The sequence below is a fragment of the Manis javanica genome, chromosome 17 (genome assembly GCF_040802235.1).
Source record: "Manis javanica isolate MJ-LG chromosome 17, MJ_LKY, whole genome shotgun sequence".
NCBI classification, from domain to species: Eukaryota; Metazoa; Chordata; class Mammalia; order Pholidota; family Manidae; genus Manis; species Manis javanica.
The window spans coordinates 39,116,345-39,138,872 of NC_133172.1; the positions used below are offsets into that span (position 1 = coordinate 39,116,345).

General features: G+C 57.5%; 1 protein-coding gene across 8 annotated transcripts in view; it reads left to right on the forward strand.

Moving 5' to 3' along the window:
* Window positions 1-372: 372 nt before the first annotated feature.
* ADGRG1 (adhesion G protein-coupled receptor G1) overlaps window positions 373-22,528 on the forward strand; it is a 39,302-nt gene continuing 17,146 nt past the window's right edge. Inside the window, exons 1-2 of one of the 8 annotated variants that reach the window (XM_017675655.3) lie at window positions 7,170-7,210; window positions 7,620-7,714. Coding sequence is in view for 1 of the 8 variants with exons in the window: in XM_017675649.3 (XP_017531138.3) it covers window positions 476-514 (39 nt within the window). In the remaining 7 variants the exon portion in view is untranslated. Of the gene's footprint in view, window positions 515-2,726; window positions 2,846-3,240; window positions 3,262-7,169; window positions 7,211-7,619; window positions 7,715-8,029; window positions 8,282-17,564; window positions 17,697-18,138; window positions 18,357-18,869; window positions 18,892-22,528 lie in introns of those variants that run through there. The other 7 variants (XM_017675649.3, XM_017675656.3, XM_017675654.3 and 4 more) reach the window with 7 other exon arrangements.

A 22,528-nucleotide genomic window follows, 5' to 3' on the forward strand; every position in this document is an offset into this window, starting at 1 on the left:
CCTCCTGTCTCCCAGCTAACTATAGGCTGTTGGATTGTTTTTATTGCAGGCAGGTGAGTCTGGCCGCCTTCAGGTGGGGCCTGAGCTCAGGGAGGAGGCAGGAGGAAACTTGCAGAGTTGGTAATTACACAGGGCTGGGGAGAGCCAGCAACCCCCAAAAGTCCTGGGGGGGGTCCCTGAGACTCAGAGACATTCAGCGACTATCCCAGGCTGCTCCAGGGGCCATGGGTGGGCCAGCAGCTCATGCATCCCTGGGTAAAGGACTGAGGCAAGTGATGGGGGGCATTCAGCACCCAAGGAGCCAGGCCCTGGAGAGAAACCCAGGAATGAGAAAGGGATGCGGCAGCCTTGGCAGTGGGGCAGCCGGAAGTGGGACAAGACAGGCAGGCGGAGCCTCACCTGGGACCGCCTGCCCCGACGAGCTCAGACTGGGTGTCCATGAGCCCTGGAGGCGGCAGAAGGGGAGGAGGCAAGCATGGGCACAGTCCAGCCAGGGGCCTGCCCAGGCCTGGAGGTAAGACGCTGCTATTTAGGGTAGGGGACAGGGTGGGCAAGTCAGTGGGTGTGGCTCCCAGCCTGGCCCATTTGACCTTGCCGTCCCTCAGGTCTGATTCAATGCCCAGAAGACATGTGTCAGGGTTCTGGGCTGCTTTGGAAGCCCTGACCGTCCTGGGGTTACCCCTTACGGCTCTGTGTATGGGCTGGGCATGCTCACGGGATGGTTGTCTTGGCACAGGGAGGCTGGCAGGGGGTGTGGGGTGCTCCCAGTGCCCAGAGGAGGAGACTGTAGAAGGTTGAGGGCCACGGTGAGGCTGCAAAACCTGGCACTTGGTCAGGGAGACCGGAGGCGTGCACCCATTGCCTCTGCTGCCTGGTGCGTCCCCCAGTGCCCAGAGCCTCTTTCCTCCCGGGATCCATGGGAAACCGGTTTGGGAGCAGGTTGGCCCGGGCTTGTTTGACTTTGACAAGGAGGAAGGCAGCCTCCCCTGGTGATCCCGGTGGAGGGCCCAGGGCCTAGGTCTGGGGGCACGTCTGCCCCTCAGGCCAGCACAGGGGTCGTGTCTCCCCAGACCCCTCACCCAGTAGCACAGCCCTTCCCACCCTGGCTGCAGGAGGTGATAACACACTGCTCCCGCTCTGGGCCAGGCCTCCAAGATGAGACTCCTACAGGGCAGCCGAACACACACCAGGAAGGCAGAGCCAGCATGGAGGAAGAGGCCCAGCCCTGCCTGGTGCCTCCTGGGCCAGGTGCTCCTTCCTGGGCTGTACCTTTCTGTACCATGAGGGGGGCAGGCATGGGCAGAGGTCTGAAAACAGAGACTGGAGCCCCAGTCCCCCAGGACCTCCCCACCCCATGCAAACCCAGTCTCCAGACCCCACATGTCAGCCAGCCAGGGGTGGGTGGCTGGTGCCAGGAGGGTGCCTGGCACCCAGCCAGGTCTGCCTCCACCAACTTGGCTCCCTGGGGCCTGTGGGCAGTAAAATGGGCCCCCCACGGTCCCTCTGTTACTTAGACCACTGCTGCTAATGAGGGGCTGTCATCATTGCTTCACTACAGCTCCAGAGCCAGCTGCGCCCTGGCGCACGGGGAAGACCCTGGCGGCTCCCAGGCTGCCAGGGCAGGTCAGCTCTTCTGTGTGGAGAGGGTGGGTGTCTGGGCTGGGAGGCTGGGTGCTCTGTGGGCTTTCCACAAAGTATGTCCAACGCCAGCTCTGTATTTTACCAAAACTGAGGTGGCATCCTCAGCTTCCAGGTGAGGAATGTGGGGCACCCTCGTTATGACTCCCCAGGTGGGTCTCCCGCAGCTGATACCTTAGCACAGCTCTGTGCTGGGCACCATGGGTGTGGGTGTAGGAGCAGGGGTGGGATCATGGGGAGGTCAAAGTGGAGCTCCTGAGCCCTGGGGACCCTATGGCAGTCAGGTGAGAAGATGGTACATTGTTACCCTTAAGACGAAGCACGTCCTGCCATCTTTGCACACTGCTGTGCTGCCTTGTAGGTAATCACTAAACCTCTCTGGGCTTTATTTGCCTCCCTTGGCATGAGAGCCACAATGCCTGACAGAAGCACTTGGCCTAAGTCTTGGGCGTGTGAGCAGCTGACAGCCAAATCTCACAGACCAGGACCCAGGGAACCTGGGGAGTCCCACTCTGTGCTGTTTGAAGGACATTGGGGCACTGCTGGGAAGAGTCTTGGGGGGAGGTGAGGGGCAGTTTGGAGCCTCCCCGTCACTGGGTCTGCCCCAGGCCTAAGCAGGGTGCCCCTGGGAAGAGCAGTCCTGCCACCTGCCACACTCCCAGGAGGGGCTGTGCTCCAGAAGCTGAGTAGGAGGGCACCACCCAACCCACCGGGCCCCAGTTCCCTGGGCCACAAAGGGCTGCCTGACCTTGACAGATGAATAGGGCCTCACCTGAGGAACTTGAGCCTCTGGATGCCCGGCAGGATACCTGCTACCCATGGCAAGAGTGGCCCTGGCTGGCAGGCATGGGAGTGGGCTTGGGGTAGGGCTGGCGGCCCATCTTCAGTGGGCCCATCCTCGCCCTGGGCTCAGGGGCTCTGGAAAGTCAGGAGGCAGGCACGGAGCCGGAGTGACCTTCCCAGCCTGTTCTGGCTGGACCCAAACCCCTCTGCCAAGTGCACTCTGGGGGCTGGGCTGAGGGCAGACATTCCGTCATGCCTGGAAGAGGGGGTGGCTGGCTTGTCCACCCTGTAGCTGGGGCAGCTGGGCACTCAGGCATGCCCACCTCCTGGGGAGGTCAGCAGGGGTGGGCCCTGGAGGCCCAGCCGGCCTGAACTGTGCAAGGACCTGCATTCTGCAGTGGCTTCTTCCAGCAAGAGGAACAGGGTGACCATGGAGGGGGGATGTCTGTTTGCCTGCCTGTCTGGGCCGGGCCCAAGGCCACTTCTTGTTGGCATGTGGTCAAGATGCCACTGGAACAGGCAGAGGGCACCGGGGGAGTTTCAGGCCTTGAAGTCAGATCGTGGCTTGAATCCTGTGTGACCTTGAGGTGGCCCCCCTCCCTCTCTGAGCCTCAGTCTCCTGTTCCAACAAGAGAAGCCAGGCCACCTTGGCAGAGTTGTGGGAGAAAATGGAAGTCACTTGCCCAGCACACAATCAGTGCTCAACAGGGGCTCATGGGCTCTGAGCTGAAACCTCCGGTGGGGAGGAATGGAGAGGTCAGTGCTGGAAGCAGGTGAGGACACAGGAGCCCAGCAGGCGGGAGGCACCATAAAGGCCAGTGCTTTTGAAACCTGATACAGGTAAGCATGGGCAGGACACCCACCTGGACTCCTCCCCTGAGGGAGCCAAAAGGGTTGGGTCTGTCCTTGGAGCTCCAAATAAGGGCAGGAAAATTAGGACGCAGAAGAACCCAGTCTCGGAGCTGGGCAGTCTCCGCCCTCCTCCTGGTTTGGCCTTGCGATTCACTGGAGCTGGCACCCACCTCGTGTACCCCAAGCCCGGACTTGAATCTTACTAGACTTGCCCCATTTTAATGGCTGACAGTGCCCCTTGCTCTCCCCACGTCTTGGATATGTCAGGCTCCCTGCTCCTTCTCCAGCTGGGGGATGAGCATTGGGGGAGGTGGGGTGCAAGCCTAGGGTACAGGCACACAGCTCCCTTTGTGAGAGTGGCTGAGTCACATGGGCAGAGGGCCTGGGGGCGGGGTGAGACAGGAGGCAGCGTTATCACGGGGCTGTGAGTGCCCCGTGCCTGTGGCCAGGAGGTTTTCCCACGGGAATGAACAGGAAGGTGGCTGGGAGGATGGCCACAAAGCATGTGGTATGGGTCCAGAACTCCGGTTCAAGTCCTGGCTCTGTTGCTGACATGCTGTGAGTCTTTGGGAAGGTTCTCTTTCTGAGCCTCCGTTTCCATCTCTTTTAAATGGGGAACAATTGTCACTATTCTGTAGAGGAGATCTTGGGCACCTCCTGTGCATTAGGTATGGTGCTCAATGATTTGCAAGGCCACTCAGCTTGCAGGGTAGAAGTCTGGGCTTGAACTGCTTTGTTCAGTAAAAAACTCACCTCCAAGTGGGCAGTGGTTGCCTGTGACCTTTCCTGCAGGTGGGCACAGCTCTTCACAGTATACAAGGCTGGCTCACACTATGCTGGATGGAGGGTTAGAGGTGGAGAAAGGTTAGGCCTCCAAGAACAAGCCCAGTAATGTCCACCCCTTGCCCAAATTCTGCCCCAGTGATCTGCTTGGCCTTCACAGGGGTACCATGGATCTCTTATCCTCTTATCCCTGTCCTGGGTGCAAACATGCTCCCAAATCTCCCACCTGCCTAGCAGTCCCATTTATGTCTCATGTGCAGGTTTCTCTGAACAGCATATCATGGGTGCTCACTCATGCCTGGTTGTGAGCTTGACTTATGTGCCCTCGTTTATTATTATGGGTGGTGCTGGTATTGCCCCCTTTTGAGGAGGTGGTTAGCTATAGAGATGCTACCTGAATCACTCAGCTGGCAGAGCCAGGAGTAGAAGCCAGGCAGCCTGAGTGCAGAGTCTGGCCCCCACCCTCTCAGCTGCAGCATCGCCCACCTCCTGCACCTTAAAATGAAGATCTTAAAATGTACGTTCAGCTTTCTGTACTCCCCTCTTCCCTCTGTCACCAGCTGGTAAACTTGTGACATTCCCTGGGCTTGGAGGACCCTAGCCCTGCACCCTGAGCCCTAGCATGTGTTTCTAGCCACCTGTTGGAAGGCCCCCCACATGTCACAGGGGTGCCCCCATTCCATTTTGCCCAGGAGTAGCCTTTTCTCTGCTTCCCACATCTCTACTTCATCCTGCACTCCCTGTCCCACCATACATCGGGGCCATCTGACTCCCTTCTCCCCTCCCTGGCACTTGGAGGGTGGAGGATTCTAGCCCTTCTCTAGTTTATTGGAACAAAGTCTCTTGGACCACTGCTCTCTCTGCCTCCATCTCTTCCAGTGCCCTGCTGCACCCTGGTCTCCCACCACCCCTCCACCCATCCCACCCCACCATTGCTGGTACGAGCCTCTAGAGTCTAGACCAGGGTTTCTCCTGCTTTAACAGATGCTGGAACCATGTGGACATCTTATTCACACACTTATTCTGATGCAGCTGGTCTGGGGCACAGTTGTGATGCTGGATTCCTAACAAGTTCTCAGCCCAGGCTGTGGGCCACGGTTTGAGCCCTGACCGTGCACTTCCCTACCAAACACCTTCCCTGACTTCTCAGTGTTTTTGATGAGACCCCATTAAAATCAAAATTAGGTTTTTCATAATCTTCCAGAATCTACCCCTACGCCCCTAATAATCCCATTTCTTTCCAAGAATGGTTCCCATGTCCCATGTCCCTATGTCTGTTGATGCTGTTCATTCTACCTGGAATGCCCTTCCTGCTGGTCTCTGCTGAAACCCCTCCTTCAAGACCCAGTCAGGGCTCTGGGACCAACACACTTGGTTAAACCCTGGCTTTGTCTCTAAAGGGCACGGGCAAGGCCCTCACCCCCTCTGTACCTTGGGCATTCTTCTGTGAAGTTGGGAGAGCAAATGTTGTGAGAACCAAAGGAGAGGATGAGTGTGAGGAACTCCTAAGAGATGATGGCATCTTGCAGGTGCTTGGTTAGGGCCCACACACGGGGGGACCCAGCCACAGGCCGGCTGTGTGGCCTTGGCTGAGCTACCTGTGTCGCCAGCAGCACGGTGGGCCAGCCCACAGCATCGGGAAGGTGAAATCAGAATGATCCACACATCTCACGCAGGGATTCCTATGGGCACAGCTGCTATTGTCAGTCCTGTTATTAGTACAAATAATAAGTAGCATTATGATTAATAATTAATTTATTTGGTTTCGCACCTTTGACTCCCAGAGCCTTCTGAGAGCTCTGCGGTGCTGAGAACTGACTCCCTGGTGCCCCCCACTGATGTGAACCAGACTCGGAGCTGGGGCCCGCTCCCCACCCTGGCCTAGAGCCTCGCACAGTACTCGGTACAGAGTAGGTCTCTGAGAAGCCCAGTGGTGAGAGGGCCGGCCGAGCTTGGCAAGCCACCTTCTCCCCGGCTGGGTCACCCCGTAGGTCTTGCCTGTGTGGCCAGAGTGGCTGCTGGCTTCAGGCACCCCCATCCCTTGCTCTGCCGTGCAGCTCAGTGGCCCCTGTCATCTGCAGAGAAAGTGGCACCTGCTGGCCAGCTCCCTCTGTGGTGTGTGTGTGGAGGACTGCTGCCCTGCTGCCCTGCTGCCCTGGACCCTGGGGAACAGCTGAGGCTGCCCCAGCTACCAGCTCCAGGCCCTGAAGGACAGACCTTGGAAAACTGCCGGTTAGAGGCAGTGACTTGCCTAGGCACTCAGCATGTCAGGGGCTCCCCATTCTTCCCTGGATAACTCACTTCCACTCACTGGTTTCCTGGACCCCAGTGGGGGCTGGCCCTTCCTGCCCTGGCAATGAGGGAGTGCCCACTGTAGTCCTGGGAGGGAACAGCAGGCTGGACGTGGGCCATGTGTCCACAGTGTGGCATGGGCTTGGAGAACATAGTACTGCTATCTGGCAGCTCTGGCCTGGATGCCTCCTGCACCCCACCAGGTAGCTTCATTGCCTTTCCCCTCATGAAGCTTAGTTTCACAGGCAGGTGAGGGGTACAGTTCAGCCACAGCGATCCTTGGTCTCCTAGGCTGTCTGAAAAGTTTCCATTTGTGCTGCATTAGGTGATTTCCAGGCCTGCTCTCAGAACGCAGATGCCTGCAAGAGAGAAGGGGCGCACAGTGTCCTGAGCACCCACCGTGTCCAGGTCCGCTCTCGAGGTCTGGGGAAGGTTGATTCATGAGCAGTGAGGAGAGACGGTGTGGGGCCAGACTGCCTGGACTTCTGTCCTGACTCTGCCACTTTCCAGCTGTGTGATCCTGGGGAAGTTCATTCCCTTCTCTGGGCCTCATTTCTCCACCTTGTGCTTTCCCTTCATCACCACTCACACAAATATTTATTAAGGGTTTATCAAGTGCCTGGCACTGGTCTGAGCAACACGTTTTCCTCCTCGCCACTGTCCTGTGGTGCTATGGCGTTAGGGAAGAACCTGGAATGTAGTAAATGGCTAGTAAATGTGACATCACGATTATTATTGTTATTACTGTTGCTGTCATTACCTACTCTCATTATGTTGTGAAATCCTTACCGCACCTATGACTTGGGAATCATTTGGCCATGGTGGAGGGATGAGGGAAGACAGGGAGTCTGCCTTCTGCAGGGTGGGTTGTGAGCTCTCTGAAGCTCCCTGCCTCCCAGAGAGGCCACGAACCTTAGCAGTGGGAGGGAGCTCCTAACAGGCCAGTGGCCTGAAAGGGCATGGGGGCATCAGCCAATTTCCAGATTTCTCTCTCTGAGCTTTTGGAGCCATTAGAAGTGGTTCTTTACCTGGGCCTCAGTTTACCTTTGGGCCCAGCAGATGGACTAAAAGAAGCCATTGCCTGAAACACCTGAGGTTTCAGAACCCAGAACTTGACCCTTGGAATCTTGAAGCTGTGTGTGCTTGGGAGCCCTGAGATGGGTTCCCCTGCTGTGAGGACTGAGGCTCAGGGAAGACTTAAGGTCAGGTGGCCAGTTGTGCACGGCCTGACTGGCAGTGTGCCAGGACTATTGACACCCCTCCTCCCTCAGGCGTGCCTTCCGCTCTGCCGGTCAACAGCTCCTGGCTGCTGCCAAAGAGGTTGGACTCTCCTTCAGGAAGGGGCAGTTGTCGCCTGGGCCAAGAGGTGAGGGGGGGGCCAGCATCTGAGGGGCCTGTTGTCACGGCAAGGCTGGCCTGTCTATGGGGCACTTTGGGGAAGAACAGCCTGATGCAAGCAACAGATGGAGGGCAGAGAGGCGGTTGTCCCCAGTGTTGTGGGCCCGTGAAGCCTGGCACCTGTCTGCCTGCATAGGGGGTGAGGCTGAGGTGCCCCCTTACCCTGTGCTGAGTCATGGGTATCCCCCAGGATCACCGCCTCAGCTCTCTCAGCCCTGCCCCCTCCCAGCCTCCCTCTGAGAAGTCCGTGACTCACTGTGGCCCCGTCATCCCCAGCCAAGCTAGGGAGGAGGGAGGAGCCCAGCTGGGGCAGGAGGGGGGCGTCCCCCTACCAAACGCACCCTAGCGCCTCCCCTGGCCGCCGCTCTGGCTCCGCACTGGCTGCCCGCCTTGCCCGCTGCGGGAGAGGGGCTGGAGCCACCCACGCACTCCAGCTCAGTAGCAGGACCAAGGCTGGCACGTTAAGCCTCGGAAGTGGATCTTGAAAGGCGTTCTAGCAGCCTGGCTCGACGTAGGACCCTCTACCTGGCGCTAGGTACCAGATCACGGGTGTGACTCCAGGAGGCAGAGGGATGGGACTGTGGGTGGTGGAGGGTGGAGTGGTAGTGGTGCAGGGAATTGGGAGTTGCTGGTATGGGGCAGGGTGGCTAGCTCAGAGGAGCACTGCCCTACTGTGTCTCTAGGGTTGGGGCTGGATGGGCAGGGGGATGTCTGAGAAGAGGTTGGGGTCCAAGAAAATGGAACTTCTCAGAGCCACTGGTCTGATCAAGTGGAGAGACACAGACATAGTCATCTGTCAGCTGGGGAAACTGAGGCTCAGATGGTAGTCACTGGGGCCAGCAAGCTGGGCTCTATTCTCTGGGCTGTGAGATCTCTGTCTGCTCCTGCTTCCGCTGCAAGGAGGGAAGAACCGAGGCTCTGGGAAGGTGGGTGGCTTTCCCCAGGTCACATCAGTTTGGAGATGGGAGCGAGGGTCCAGCGTCGGGACTGCAGGCTGCTGCAGGGTGCTGGGCACGGAGCTCTTGAGGGCAGCCTCGCCTACAACTGCTTGGGGCTGGGGCTGGGGCCCCAAGCCAGCCAGGGGCAGTCTGGCCATTCATCACACAGGCCACCTTCTGGACAAGGTAGTCCTGGCCATGGGGTTTGAACGTGGAGGTCTGGGGCAAGAGAATGTCCTTGGGGCCAGGGGCAGACAGATGGGGAAGCAGGGGCCGAGGGCTGGAGAGCCCACTGCCCGCTAACCACAAGACCCCAGGCTTCCGTCTGCTTGCCACGGATAGGGCCTCCCACCAGGTGCTATCAATGCCCTACTCCCCAGGGGGACTGCTGGTTCCTGTCCTCCCCTCCTCTCCCACCAATCCCCCTCCTGTGGTGCTGAGTTGGGGTCTCCCATGGCATCATGGGAGGGGCTGGTGCTCTTTTTGCTGAGGAAGGTTGGGGGCAGGAGTAAAGCAGGGTCCCTCTTGCCCTTCTCTCGTGCCCACTGCCACCCTGCCTGAACTCCTCTGGCCTGGGGTATGTGGGGTGGGTAGGAATAGCCCTTGTAGCTCCAGGGAGCCAAGGAAGTTTTTCATGTAAACATTTATTGAGTGCCTACTGTGTGCCTGGTATTGTCCTAGGCTTGGAGGGCATGGCAGTGAATGAGACAGATAAGATTCTCTAGACCTTGTGGGAACGCAGACCCGGAGCCAAGGCCCCTGCCCCTCATTGTGGGAACCCAGAGGGCAGAAGGGGCTCCCTGGGGTTGGAGACTGAGTGGGAAAAAGTGTCTCCGCCGGGGAGAGCCACCAGCTGCTGAGCTGGCTCCCCAGAGCCCAGGCCAGGGCTTCCATTGGGTCGTCCCTGCCGATGTCCAGGGGTGAGATGAGCTCCTGGGGCCAGACCCAAACCCCGCCCTGCTGCAAGGATGCCAGGGACCTGAGACCAGCTTGGCCATGGCAGCACCGCGGTTGCCTCTCTCTGGGCCTCAGCTGTTCCAGCTGCTAAATGGCTGTGTGTGGGTGACAGTAGTTGCCCTGCCTCCTGCAGGGTCCCGGGGCTTGACTGGGAGGTCCGGCTGTGGAGGACCCCACTCCAGGCGAGGTCGTGAGGGAGAGGCTGTTCTGGTGTTGCCGGCTTCAGCTCCCTGGGTCACTGAGCAGGGGCTGGGCAGACTGGCTGGGACACCCCATCTTGTCAGGGACACAAACAAACAGGACAGTTAAGATCTGAGGCTGAGGAGTGAGATAAACTTGCTGGTTGAGGAAGAGAGAACCTTCTGACCTAGGAGGCCCCTGGCAGCTCTGCAGAGGGCAATTAGAGGCTGATGGGAGTGCGGGGGGACGTTCTGGGCTGACGACGCTGCATGGGAAAAGGCTTGGGAATGGTGAGAGCTGGGGAAATGGGGCAGGTGATGGCACCAGAGACCTGGCATGGGTCATTTTATGGGGCCTGGAGTGCCAGGGCAGCAGGTCCTCATCTCCTCTGCGGGGAAGGGAAGGTGGAAGGACTTGAGGCCCACTGTAGCCAGCAGCCAGGTCAGGGAAGTGGCCAGGCAGAGGCTGGGTGCCCAAGCTGTGACCCCAGAAGGTTCGAAAGGGCAGGGCTGTGATGTGGGGCTGGTGTGACTGGCTCGGGCCCAGGAAGTGGGTCTCAAGGCTCATTCTTGGAGGGCGGCTTCATAGCTGTAGGGACAGAGTGGGAGGTGGCCGCGCAGGTAAGGAGGTAGCAGGTAAAAGAGGTGGCAGAGCTGGGGCAGGGTCTGTGTGTTCTGAGGATGACCTTGTGAGCAGGGCCCAGCATGACCAAGATAGGAGGGGGCACGAGGCACGGCCATGGAGAGGCGATGTGGACCGTGGTCCAGCTGGGCCCCGGGCACTTCATCCTCAGCAAGAGCTGAGTGTGGGCAGTTGGGGGGGGGGGGCTACGCCCCTTTCTGGGATGCAGGGACAGGGGGCATATATATGGCAGGGGTGCAGAGTAGGGGACAGGGCTCTGAGGGAGGATGCGAGGAGGCAGAGGGATGTCAGGAGTACAGGTGGGGGAGGGAGAAATGTGGCAACACAGCTTGAAACCCCAGTGCCATTTTACCCCCAAACCAAGGCCTGAGCAGGTCCTGGCACCCCCAACCCTGTCCTCGGGGTGGCCCTGTGGACCCTGCCTTCTGACTCACAGCAGATGGGGCATCATGTGAGCAAATCCGGCAGCTGGGGGACCAGGATCCCAGGGACCAGGCAGATGGCAAGTGGGGGTGGGGCAGGGCGGGCACAAAGGGGCCTCTCAAATGGAGTGGGTGTTGGGGCCCTGGACGGGCCTCAACCTCCCCAGGCTGAGACCTTGCCCTCTGCCAGTCTGGTTCTCACGCCCCATCAGGAGGTCCTTGAGGTACCTCCCCAGGCCCCTCAAGGCCCAAACTCTCTCTGGTTCCCCCATGGCTCAGCCTGGGCCAGGACAATCCTGACTCTCCCTGCCCTCCGACTCTGGCCACCCACCTTTCTTCCTGTGAGGTCAGTGCTCCTGAAGTGCCTGCTCTCGGGATGGAGACACTGAGGCCCAGGGGGCTTACCCATGAGGAACCCCTCATCTTTGGGGCTTCAGCCTGTCCACCTGCTCTTGCCCACCATGCTCTCCAGCCCCTCTTGGTGGAGTGGGGCTCCCTGGCCAGGCCAGCCTCTGTGCTGGAGTTGGAGGGCATGTGCCCTTGTCTTGAACCCCCTCTTTGCTGCGACAAGCCGGTGCACCTCTTGGGCGATGGGACCCACAGAGCTAGCAAGGCTGCTGGCCTGGGAAGAATCCTGGCTTTTGATCCTCTCTGGTGGTGTGAACTTGGGCGTCTGCCTCAGTTTCCTCATCTGGGCAATGTAGGTAACAACAGTATCTATCAGGGTCTGTGGTGCACATTAGGGAGTGACTGTGGTAAGGTGTTCAGAACAGCGTCTGGCCCATATAAATGTTAGCCTTTACCATGATCTCCCCATTGGGCAGATGGTGCAGTGAGGCCCAGAGATAACTTGCAATAACTTGGGGTGACCTCCTCCTGCCTCCCCTTGGGAGAGCTGGGGCCACATGGGCTGGCAGGACCTACCCTTCCCTCTCCTGCCCCATGCGCTCTGGTGGAGAGGCCAGTGGGGTAGACATCAGGCCCCTGGGCTGGTACTGGCTCAGGCTCAGGCAGTTTGTGGTATGCTTGGCAGTTCCAGGCAGGCAGAGATAAAAGCTGAGACTTAGAGGAGCTGGCAGAGCTTCCAGGCACCAGTGGACAGGTCCCTGCATTAGAGGGAGATGGGCTGGGGGTGGGGCCTCCCTGCCCAGGAGCCAGCTCAGCTCTGGCACTTCTGCAGCTAATGGCTCCAGGCTGGCCCTCCAGGCTCACGCCACTTAAACTACTCCAAACAAGCAACCGTGAGACACTAGAACCACTTTGGCCACCCCTCTACCCCGTGTGCAAGCCTCTGCTTTCCGCCCCCCAGAAGCCCTGTCCTTGTCTCTCAAGGCTACTTCGGGGAAGAGGGCATCAGGAGCTTGTATCCTGCTGCCCAAGGTTGCAACCTTCCTAGACCTCTCAATGTTCTCACCAATACGTGGAGTTGATGGTCCCCCTGCCCTCCCAGCAGGGTTATTGCTGGAATTGGGGGCAGCACATGGCTGCAAAGTGTGTACTTAGCATAATGCACTGCTTCGAGAGGTCTCCCTGAAACCTTAGCTAAGGGCTTGTCTTCAGGTCACATGGTAGTAGAGTTGGAACTAGGTTTAATTTCTGAATAGCGACTTCTGCAAGTGGCTTAATTTCTCTCAGCCTCATTACTTAAGTCATAAACTGGGGGTAAAGATATAAATTTCTAATATCTGAATGAGACCTTGTGAGGATGAACTGAGACAGCTGCATGCTGTCGGGTCCCTGGACTGCTCCCTCCCCAGCTGTCTGGGACCTTTGCTCCTCCATCACCCTGGAAGGGGCAGCCTCAGGCGGATGGCCCTGGGGCTACCTGGTTCTGTCCCAGCTCCACCAGCTGTTTGAGCCTGGACATGTGTATTAGCTGCTCTGTGCCTTGCTTTCCTCATCTTTCAAATGATGGTGGTAATGGCATCTTGAGAGAGTTAAGTGAGCACTAAATCTTGAGTGCTGAGTACAGTGCTTGGCACAGCCTAAGTGATGCTGTCACTGCCACCATTCTGGGCCACCATCAAGCCCTTCTCTTAGGGAGCAGCTCCCGAAGCAGTAGACTTGTCCTCCCATGACATCACCGGGAAAGGCCCCAGTTGCAAAGGACCTGTCCCCTCGGACACTCCCATCCCACGGTGTCCTGATCTGCTGGCATGAGGAACTGCCCAAGCCTGGTGCTCCCGCCCCCTCCTCCCTGAGACCCAAGGCCTAACTGGCTCGGCCACTGTCCTGGGCTTATAGGGGAGGCCTGAGTGAAGTTGGCCTGGCGTCCTGGGGCAGCACTCTGTGGTCACTGCTCTGCTGGGCCAAGTTCCCATGGCCCCTGGGAGCCAGCCAGTTGGCTGGCTAAAGCTGGCCCTCGGGGAGTGGCTCTGCGGTTAGCACCCTGGGTTTCTGACCCTGGAGCAGGGGGACAATTGCTCAGACCCACCTGCCTTGATGGTAACAAATGCAAAGGGTGAACCCCAGGACTGGCCGGGGTGGCTGAGCCATGCTTGGCCTGGTGCCCTCTGCCTGCTGCTTCTCTGGGTCTGTCACCGTCTGTGCATGTGTCAAACTCCTGGGGTGACTCATATCCCAGCCCCCACCTCTAGCGCCTACAGCTTCACTGCCTGCAAAGATGCTCATTCAGTCTTGGGTGCCGCTGGCCCTCAAACATTTGAATCTTCATCCACATTTCACAGATGAGGAAACAGGCCCCAAGTTCTCTAGCCTGTCAGTGGGTGGTAGCATGAGCCTGAATCCAGGTCTTCTGCCCTCGGGCCTGGACTTTTTGCCATGGTACCACAGAGGGCTGTTCCTGTTTGAGACAGTGAGTTCCCCATCCTGGCAGGTGTTTAAATCTGGCAGGGAGTTGCAGAGGGACTTCAGCATCACCTGGGGTTCTTTGCAGCTCCTTCCAACCCTGAGCTTTTCTGGCCCTGGAGGGGAGAGGCACCCAAGTCCCACGGTCTCCCCAGGCGCTAAGTCCCCAAGCAGGCCCCTGGTCACCCTAGCAGCATCAGGCAGTGTGTGTGGGCAGGGGGCACTTCCCTCTGGAAACCTCCCAGCCTGGCCTCTCTCACCATGCCCCATCAGTGCATCCAGTGGCCTCTACAGGAGCCTCCTACCAGCCTCCTAACAGCTCAATGAGCTGGATGGAGGGCAGGGAGGGTGAGAGCCCTCGGGATTGGCACTAGGGGGAGGCCGGAGGGGTCGATGGAGGCCTTGGGAAGCAGGGAACACCCACCTCCCAGGTCATCATGGAGCTGGCGCTGCCCTTGTTCTCCCGCACCCACTAGGCCTGTGACTGGGTAGGGGTGTTCTTGTTCTCTCGGCACCTCCCCACCCACACGCCTGCATGTGACATCACCTTGCCAGAGCCAGGGGCAGCAGGCAGGGCTGGAAAGGATCCTCATGCAGTTTCTTCAAAGCTGTTCTTATCCCACATCAGTGGCCACGCCTGCTGCACCCTGTCAGGCTCTGCTGCCTATGCACATACCCCAGACCGGATGGGCAGGGTCTGTTCTCTGGCTTCTGGGCTGGGAGCTGAGCAGGCCCAGGTCCTGGTCCCTGGACTGGGGTGGGGGGCTGGGCCTGGGTGCAGCACCCATTGCCAGCTGTGGTGGGAGGACACCCAGTGCTTCACCATGAGACGTTGCAGCAGATGTCAGCATGCCCAGGAGTCTCAACTCTGCTCCTGACCTGGGTTTGGGGAACCAGAGTTGGAAGCTGCAGTAACTGCTCTTGAGGGAGGGTGGAGTGTTCACAGCCCCATGTGTGTAGGGATGAGGAGGACAGGCTCCTGTTCCTGGGCTCTGAAGCCTTCTGCATGGAGGTGATAACTTCACCTCATGTCAGGAGAAACCCAAGGTCTGTTGATCATGAATTCAGATGTGATCTAATTCAGCAACTTTGAAAGTAAGTCCATGGCCCCAGTGGTTTAAGAAAGGCTTGGGTTGCTAGGCTTCCACACTGCAGGACTTCTTGGAGTCTTTACTAGCAGCTGTGTACTGGAGAACTTAGGCTGGCATCTCAGTTCCTATCCCTGCTTTCAGTCTATGCACAGACTTGAGAGTCCCTCTCGGGCCAAGCACCTGGCAGAGGTGTGTATGCTCCTGACCTATTCAGATCTGGAGAGAGGGGTTGGCTCAGTGCTGAAACACCCTTCCCAAGTTACACTTTGGGGTCAGATGTACAGCATCAGGAATTGGTTCCTATTGGGAAGAGGCTTGGAGCCTGTTGATATGAGTTAAAGTGCCAGCTCTGTTTTATTCATCGTTAACTAGCAGTCATTGAGCATCTACTGTAAACCACACACTGTGCTACATACTGGAGATACAAGTGGGAGGTAAGAGAGCTAAGAACAGAGCAAACATTGAAAAATAGCCAACAAACAAATTGCTGGGGCATTTCAGACAGTGTTAAGTGCTATTAAGTTAATAAGATAAAGCAACATGGAAGAGAGTGGTGGATGGGGAGGGAATTTTGGTTGGGTAATCACGGAAGGCTTCTCAGGGGAGGGGGCATTTGAAATAAAGTGCGAGAAGAAACCAGTCAGAGAAAGGGGCCAGGCAAGAATGTACATTGTTTAGGGATAGCATGTACAAAGGCCCTGAGGTGTGTCTGAGGACAGAAAGAAGGCTCGTGTTTTGGAGTTGGTGAAAGCAAGGAACAGGTGGGGTAGCATAAGGTGGAGGGGGAGGGGCAGGCTCACAAGCTTGTTATTTTGGCAGTCATGCTGCTCCCTGGGCCTCAGTTACCCGAGTTACAGATAAGCCTTCTCATTTTTGTCCCTACCTCCACTCTGGTCAGCAGCATCGTGAGTGTCAAGCAAGGGTTGTGTTTGGCAGAGACTTGGCTCTGGGCAGGAAGGAGCTAGGAACTATTGTAGGTGTTCTTATTATTACTAGTGCTTAGCGACTATGGTGGGACCCCGGATGCTGTGCCTCTGTTGCTCTGTGAGTTGTTGCAATTAGTGAATACCGAATGTGTGTGAAAGGCTGGGGTACCCCATCTGTGCTCTCCCCCCAGCTCCCCTGAGCTGCAGCCCCCTGCCAGCTCCTTTTAAGTGCAGGGTCTTTTGATCCAACAGTGACTGCCTTTTCTGGCCCAGCAGGCCCTGGAATTCTTTCCAGGCAAGGGTTCCACTGAGAACAGCAACTCCTTTCTTTCCTTTCTTTTCCTCTTCCTTTGGGGGCCAAAAATAGTGTCTGAATGGGACACAGCTCTGGGCCAGCAGCGAGACAATAGCTGCTTCCTGACTGAAGCCGTCTCCTGGCTCCTGTCCCTCTGTGGGAGTAGGAGGTGTGGGGGTGCACAGGCCCCAGAGCCCCACTGCCCACCCCATGGGCCCTGCCAGGAACCATCCCAAAGCCCCTCCATCCCCTTGGAATCACTGAGGGGTTTGCCACCTCTGGGAAAGTGCTCATAGCTGTTTGGCTGAGACCCCGGTCCCTTAGCCTCCTGAGCGGCCCTACCCAGCTGCTGCCTGGAGCTGAGGCCTCGGTCAGGGCGCCCATCCCTGGTTCTCCTCTGTGCTCTGGCTGGCTGGCACGTGGATGTTACCCCATATTTTTTATGGCCTTTTCTCTTTGACTCAAGGCTATGAAGGACTTTTGAGAGGTCAAAGGGATATACTTACTCTCTTGGAAGGAGGTAAGCTCCCTGTCACTGGAAGTGATTAAATAGAGTTCGGATATGTACTGAATGGAGGACAGGATTAGTCAAGCCTCAGGTGGATAATTGGTCTTGATGCCTTCATGTCTCAGAGGACATCTTGGTTTGAATTCCATACCCCTGCCTTACCAGCTAGGTGGTCTGGACCAAGTCACGTCACCTCCCTGAGCATCTGTATCCCCATCTGTAATGTGGGTTCAACAGGACTAACCTCACAGAATGGTGGAAATGGATCTCCCAAATTCCCAGACTAGTGCCTGGCACATAGTAGGGGTTTCACAAGCTTTGCCTCTGTTCTCCTCTCTCCCCAGACTGGTACTTACTCTGAAGTATGGAAAGTAGGCTCTGACCCATGTTTGGCCCCCAAGGGAAGTCTGGGAGAAAGCTAAGGGGAACCCCCTAGCCCCAGGGCTAACTCAGAAGAAAGATTCCTAGTGGGCTGTAGCAATCTCAGAAGGCTTCTTGGAAGAGGTGGCCCTTCTAAAACACTTCCAGGGAAGTACAGTGCACATTCTGCACTTGCAGCAGCCAATGATGGGGGTCAGAGGGGTGTCCAGCTTGGGCTGGGGCCAAGGCCACAGGCTGGCAGCCTCCAGGAGCAAATGCATCTGACAATAGATATCTTTGGTCCCAGAGGTAGCCTCCACTGGGTTCTAAAAGATTTAATTTTAAAGTCAATGTTGATCAACTTAGGCAGGTATCTCCCAGTGCTCCCCATAACCTGCTGTCCTAAATCCAGCCCTTCTGCAAGCTCCCTGCCTGGCCTGGCCAGAACCCTAGTTGGGAGACTTAGGCACAGGACAAGTTCGGGGGCCTGTGCTGTGCTGGGTCAGAGCCGGGCAGTGACGTAGTTCCCACAGCTGCCAACGGTTGCCAGGGAAACAGTTGCCAGGGGCGGCTGTCACCTGCGCCCCTTCTCTCTGGCTGGTGGCTGGCGCTTGCAGCCCATCTTCCCTGCCCGCTTTGTTTGAAGCTCTGGTGAGGGGGGCAGGGACGGGGGTGGCTCAGCTTCAGAGTCCCCTTCTGGCTTCTTGAGCTCTGGGAGACTGACCCACCAGCGGGCTGCAGCCTGCAGACGAGGCGAGCCCTTGGCTCACTCATCCGTGCTCTCTGTGTACTTACGTCCATTTGGTGCCACGAAGAAGTCCAGGTATGACTGGTCCCCTCCCCCCGTCCTTCTCATTCCTGGTCTTCTCCCTTCCCTTGTCTCTCCTCCAGTCCTCTGCCTCCACCTTCCCTGGTCCCTTTGTCCCCTTCCCCTTCCTCTTCCCCCTTTTTTTCTCCTCCCCCTCCTCCTTTCCCCGCCATCTCTTTAGCCTTCTCCCCCTTTATCCCCCTACCCTCCCCCTGCTTCTCCCCACACTGACAGCATAGCTGGTGGGTGGGGTGGCTTGGGGCTGGGGTGGCACTAGGCACCCTGGGAGTCATAGACCCCACTCTAAAAGGAATTGATCAATCAAACAGCAGCTTCAAGAACAACAAGGAAGTGGTTGGGGCTGAGGACCTCACACTCCACACCTCTCTTCTCAGTCACACTCCTGCTAAAAAAATGATTTTTAGTGTCTGGCTGCACCCCCATGGTCAAAGGAGCCTCCAAGGGGTGCTGGGGGCTGTGTCCAGGGCCAGGGTTGCACGCACTGTGCTGGGAAGAGTCATGGGAGTGGAGCTGAGATGGGGGTCATCTGGTGGTTCTGAGAGCCCCTGGGACCAGGGTCCTTGGGGTAAAGAGGTTCAGCTAACCCCAAGGAAACCCATTTTTTGAAGCATCTTCCACCGTTAATTTTCAAGAGAAGCCCTTTATAACAGCCAGGTAAGATTAAGGGGAAATAGGCCACGAAATCAAGAGTGTGAGTTCTGGAGCAGGGCCCTGGGGTCGTGTCTTGTTCATCTCCATCCCTGGATAGCTGTGTGACCTCCCTCAGGTAACCTGACCTTCCAGGACCTCAATTTCCTTATTTGTTAAATGGGCATAAAGGCACTAGTCACATAGGGTAAATGTGTTCCTTTGTGTAAAGGGCTTAGAATCAAGTCTTGCATTTCCAAAGAGCTTAACTAACATTGGCTGTGTGACTGGTGCTAGTGAGCTCCTGCTGTGGGTGTGCAGATGGTGGTGGGGGGAGCGTGAGGCAGCGCCTTGCCGTGCTGTGTGCACAATGTGCTGGGATGGCGTCCTGGGCTGTACCTCCACTGCCCTTCCCTGGAGGAGCTGGCGCCTCGGCTTTGCCCAGGCCTTAGGCCTCCTGGGGGAGGATACCTGGCTGTGTGCCCTGCCTGCCCCTCAGCCAGGAATCTGGGACCTGGAGGAGAAAAGAGAGTGCTGGTGACTGACCTTGGGAACACTCGAGGTATACTCCAAAGATGGGCCCTCTGCCAGGTCCGGGGCAGCCAAACAAGCCCCCAGAAAACAAGCAGGGAGGTAACTGGGCTGACCTTGTAGACCTGGCCTTGGGCAGTAGGGGAGCATGGGTGGGAAAGGGGAACTTGAGCCAGACAGTCGCAGTCCTCCTGTGGGTTGAGAGGGAAGGGAGTCTGGCCAGGAGGAGGAGCCGGCCCAGCGCCCCCTTTGCCCTTTGCTGCCACCTGGGAGGTTGGCTCTGCCCTTCTCTGTAAGTACCCCACGGCCCTGGGCCATGGAGAAGGCACTGGGGACAAGGTCGTAGTCATCCACTCAATGGAGGAGGCAACCAAGGTGCAGAGAGGGGACAGGCCAGCCGGAGGTCCCAGGGCAGTTAGCTGCCAAGCTAGTTCTGGACCCTGTGCGTCTACCTCCTGCTGCCCTGCTCTGGGCGTCTGCATTCCCTGGGCAGGTGCTGACTGGTGTGTGCCCTGGGGTCCTGGAGTCCTGCCTCAGCTGCTCCATGAGGGGCGGGCTGTAAGGAGACTTGGCAGGGGCTACAGACTGCCCCGAGCCTGAAGCTGAGCAGGGCTGGCACCAGTTCCTGGACTGCTCATGAAAGACCCGATGCCTGAGCCCAACCCCAGTCTGGGCTGGTCTGAGACCCTTTCTAACTCCTCCCTTCTGCTCCCTTACATTGGAGATCCCTATACTCCCCTCTAAAATTCTAAGATGCTTTGATTCTCAGCTCTGAAAAGCTCTTACATCCTCAGATCTTTCTCTTTTTCTATTCCTTTTTTCACTCCTTCCCTTCTTCTCAATCCCATCATTTGAAGCGTTTCAGCTGCTTGAGGCCAAGTTGAGGGCCCAGCTGGTTGTGGCAGACTTTGATGGAATGACCAACCTGGGGAGGGGCTGGCAGTGCCCCTTTCCCCAAGAGCTGGGGCTTATGGCCAAAGGGAGGTGGAATGTGGCCGAATATACCCCAGCTTCCCTGGAGAGCTCTCGCCTGGAAGTGTCAAGGATGCTGATGAGTTGCTCTGGGGAACATCACAGTCCAAATGGCTCCTGCAGCCCATCTCATGCTAGCTAATGGCCTCTGGGACTGCTCAGAGGGGAGGGGAGGGGATTGGAGGCTCAGAGGGGGATGCTGACAGGCTTCTTATCTGCATGGTGTCAAGATTTCTGAGATCTTGGTTTTCATGTTGACGACAGTGTTTGTGCAAAAAAGGATGCCCCATCACATTGGGCTGGAAAACCAAGCCCAACCAAGCTCTGTGCATTCAATCTGCAGGACTCATCAGAGCCTTTGATATGCTACTACCCAAGACCAAGTAGGGCCTGTAGTATGTCTCTAACTTTTGAACTAGTACTTCCAAAAAGTGTTCTGGCAAGTTACCTCATGGCAAAGACAGGCAGACAGTCCCAGAGAAGAGAGGAGACTCCAAAGACCACTATAACTAAAAGCATGGGCCTTGAGGTCGGGTAGACTGGAGTTTGTGTCCTGGCTTGGCTACCTACTTGCTGTGTGATTTTGGGCATCACTTAACTTCCTTGGACTTCAGTTTCCTTACATTTAAAGTGGAGATAATAGTCACAGGCGCTTCACAGAATTACGATGAGGACCGAATGAGAGATATTTTGTGTCAAGTCCTCTGCGTGGTGCCGGCACAAATTGAGCACTTGCTAAATGGAGCTGTCACCCTTGCTCGCCTCTTCTTGGATTCCAGGGTCCTTTCCACTGTGCCAGATAGATCCACCCACCATGTGGTGTCCTGCCAGGCACCATGAGGCTGGCATGTGGAGGTGGGAGTGCAGTTGGGGTGGGCTGCGGAGGCCCAAGCCCACAGCACCGGGACCATCACAGACATGCCACAAGGCTAGCATCCCAGGGAGGAGGCCCAGCGTGTGGAAAGGCATGGAGGTGGGAATGTGCAAGCCCAGGCCTGTCTCTGGTTGGGTAACTATGTCGGCCTCTCTGTGGTCTCTGAAGCAAGTGCTCTGGTTCCAGATAAGCAGGCTTCAGGGCAGCTCTGGAGAGCTGGCTCTTGGGAAGGACTCAGAGTCATTTCACAGGGACAGACCCTTTCCTTCCAGATTGGCAGGGGGTACCCAGACTCTCCCCTTCCTCAGCCTCCCCACTGAGCCGGGGCCCACCTGGGCATGCAGAGGGAGGCATGCCCCAAGGAGCTGGCTGAACCTGAAGCTGCAGGGAGATGGGGCCACCCTGGCAGGGGTGGTGCTCCAGCAGATTCACCCTGGGCAGTGAGCGGGCAAGGCCTTGGCATCCGCCAGCCTCTGGGGCCAGGCAGCTAGCTTAATTTTTATTCTCCTTTATTGCAGAAGAATTCCTGAAACCTGAAGTCACTGTGCTTCCCCCAGCGATCCCAGACTGTGCTTCCTGGGGAGGTCTGTGTGGTTGCCTAGCTGGGGCCTCAGTCACCTGACTCCAGGAGCAGGAACAGAAGAGGGAGAGAGTGGCTTAACATTTGCCAGCTGTGCTCCCAGGAGCCATGGCACTGCTGAGGGCCTGGGGAACTGGGCTGGGAGTGGGGTGCAGCCCTAGGTCCCACCCGGGTCTGATGGGGCCATCTACTTTGATCTGTTGGGCACATGGTGTCCAAGTAAGATTGGCCTTTATAAAATAGTTTGGAAACCCCTGGTGGAGGGTCCCCTCAGCCCCACCCACCAACGGAGGAAACACCTGCAGAGCCTTGTGCTCTGTTCTGTTCTAACGTGCCTTCCCCAGGGGGCCTCTGAAGCCTCCTGCGGGGCTAACTGCCCCCACTCCCAGCCTGCCTCAGCTTTCTCCTCGCTCCCCTGTGTACCCGCACACCAGGGCAAACCCGGGCATGCATGCATGCACACCCACACTCACGTGCATGTCACACTTTTACCCCTCTCCTTGTCCCTCTCCTGGGCCAAGTCCTCTGCCCAGGGCTCAAGGCAGGTGGTCAACACTCGATGCTGCCCCTGCACCAGAGAGCAGCTGTGGATGGGGCCTGGAGCAGGACAATGAGCTGGGTCCTCTCCCTTCTGTCCCTCCTGTGGGGGCAAGGCCAGGCTCAGACCCAAGACCCACTTGGAGGCTTCCTCACTCCTTGGCTTCCTTCCAACTCCCCAGGCCCTCTTTCTCCCAGCTGTCCTTTGGGAGCCCCTTTCCAGGTTCCTGGCACCCTACATGAACCAAAGAGCATGGTACGTCCTCGCTACCAGGTCAAGAGTGGGCACCACTGAGACACAGGCTGCCCTGGCCCCAGCCCAGGCCCTGCTGTTCACCAGCTGAGTGATCTGGGGCCGGGCTCCACCTCTCCGACTCGCTCTGTAAAACACTCTGGTGTTGTCCCAGGCTTGTAACCAGTGGTTCCCAAGCCTGCAGAGTATCAGTGGGAAGCTTGTGAAAGCCAGACTCCTGGCCCCACCCCAGACCATGGCATCTGACCCTCAGTGTGGGGCCTGTGACTCCATATTTTAGCGAACTCTCTGGGGTGGTTCTGACCCATGGGCGAGTTTGGGCACCTCTGATGTGAACTCCTCATGGCAATGGGGGGCATGTCGGGTTGAGGGTGGGCCATGGTACCCCACCAAGAAGTCTATTCTGATGGGGTTTGGTGGTTAGGTAAGGCTTCACAGGCAGGGCGTGTCTT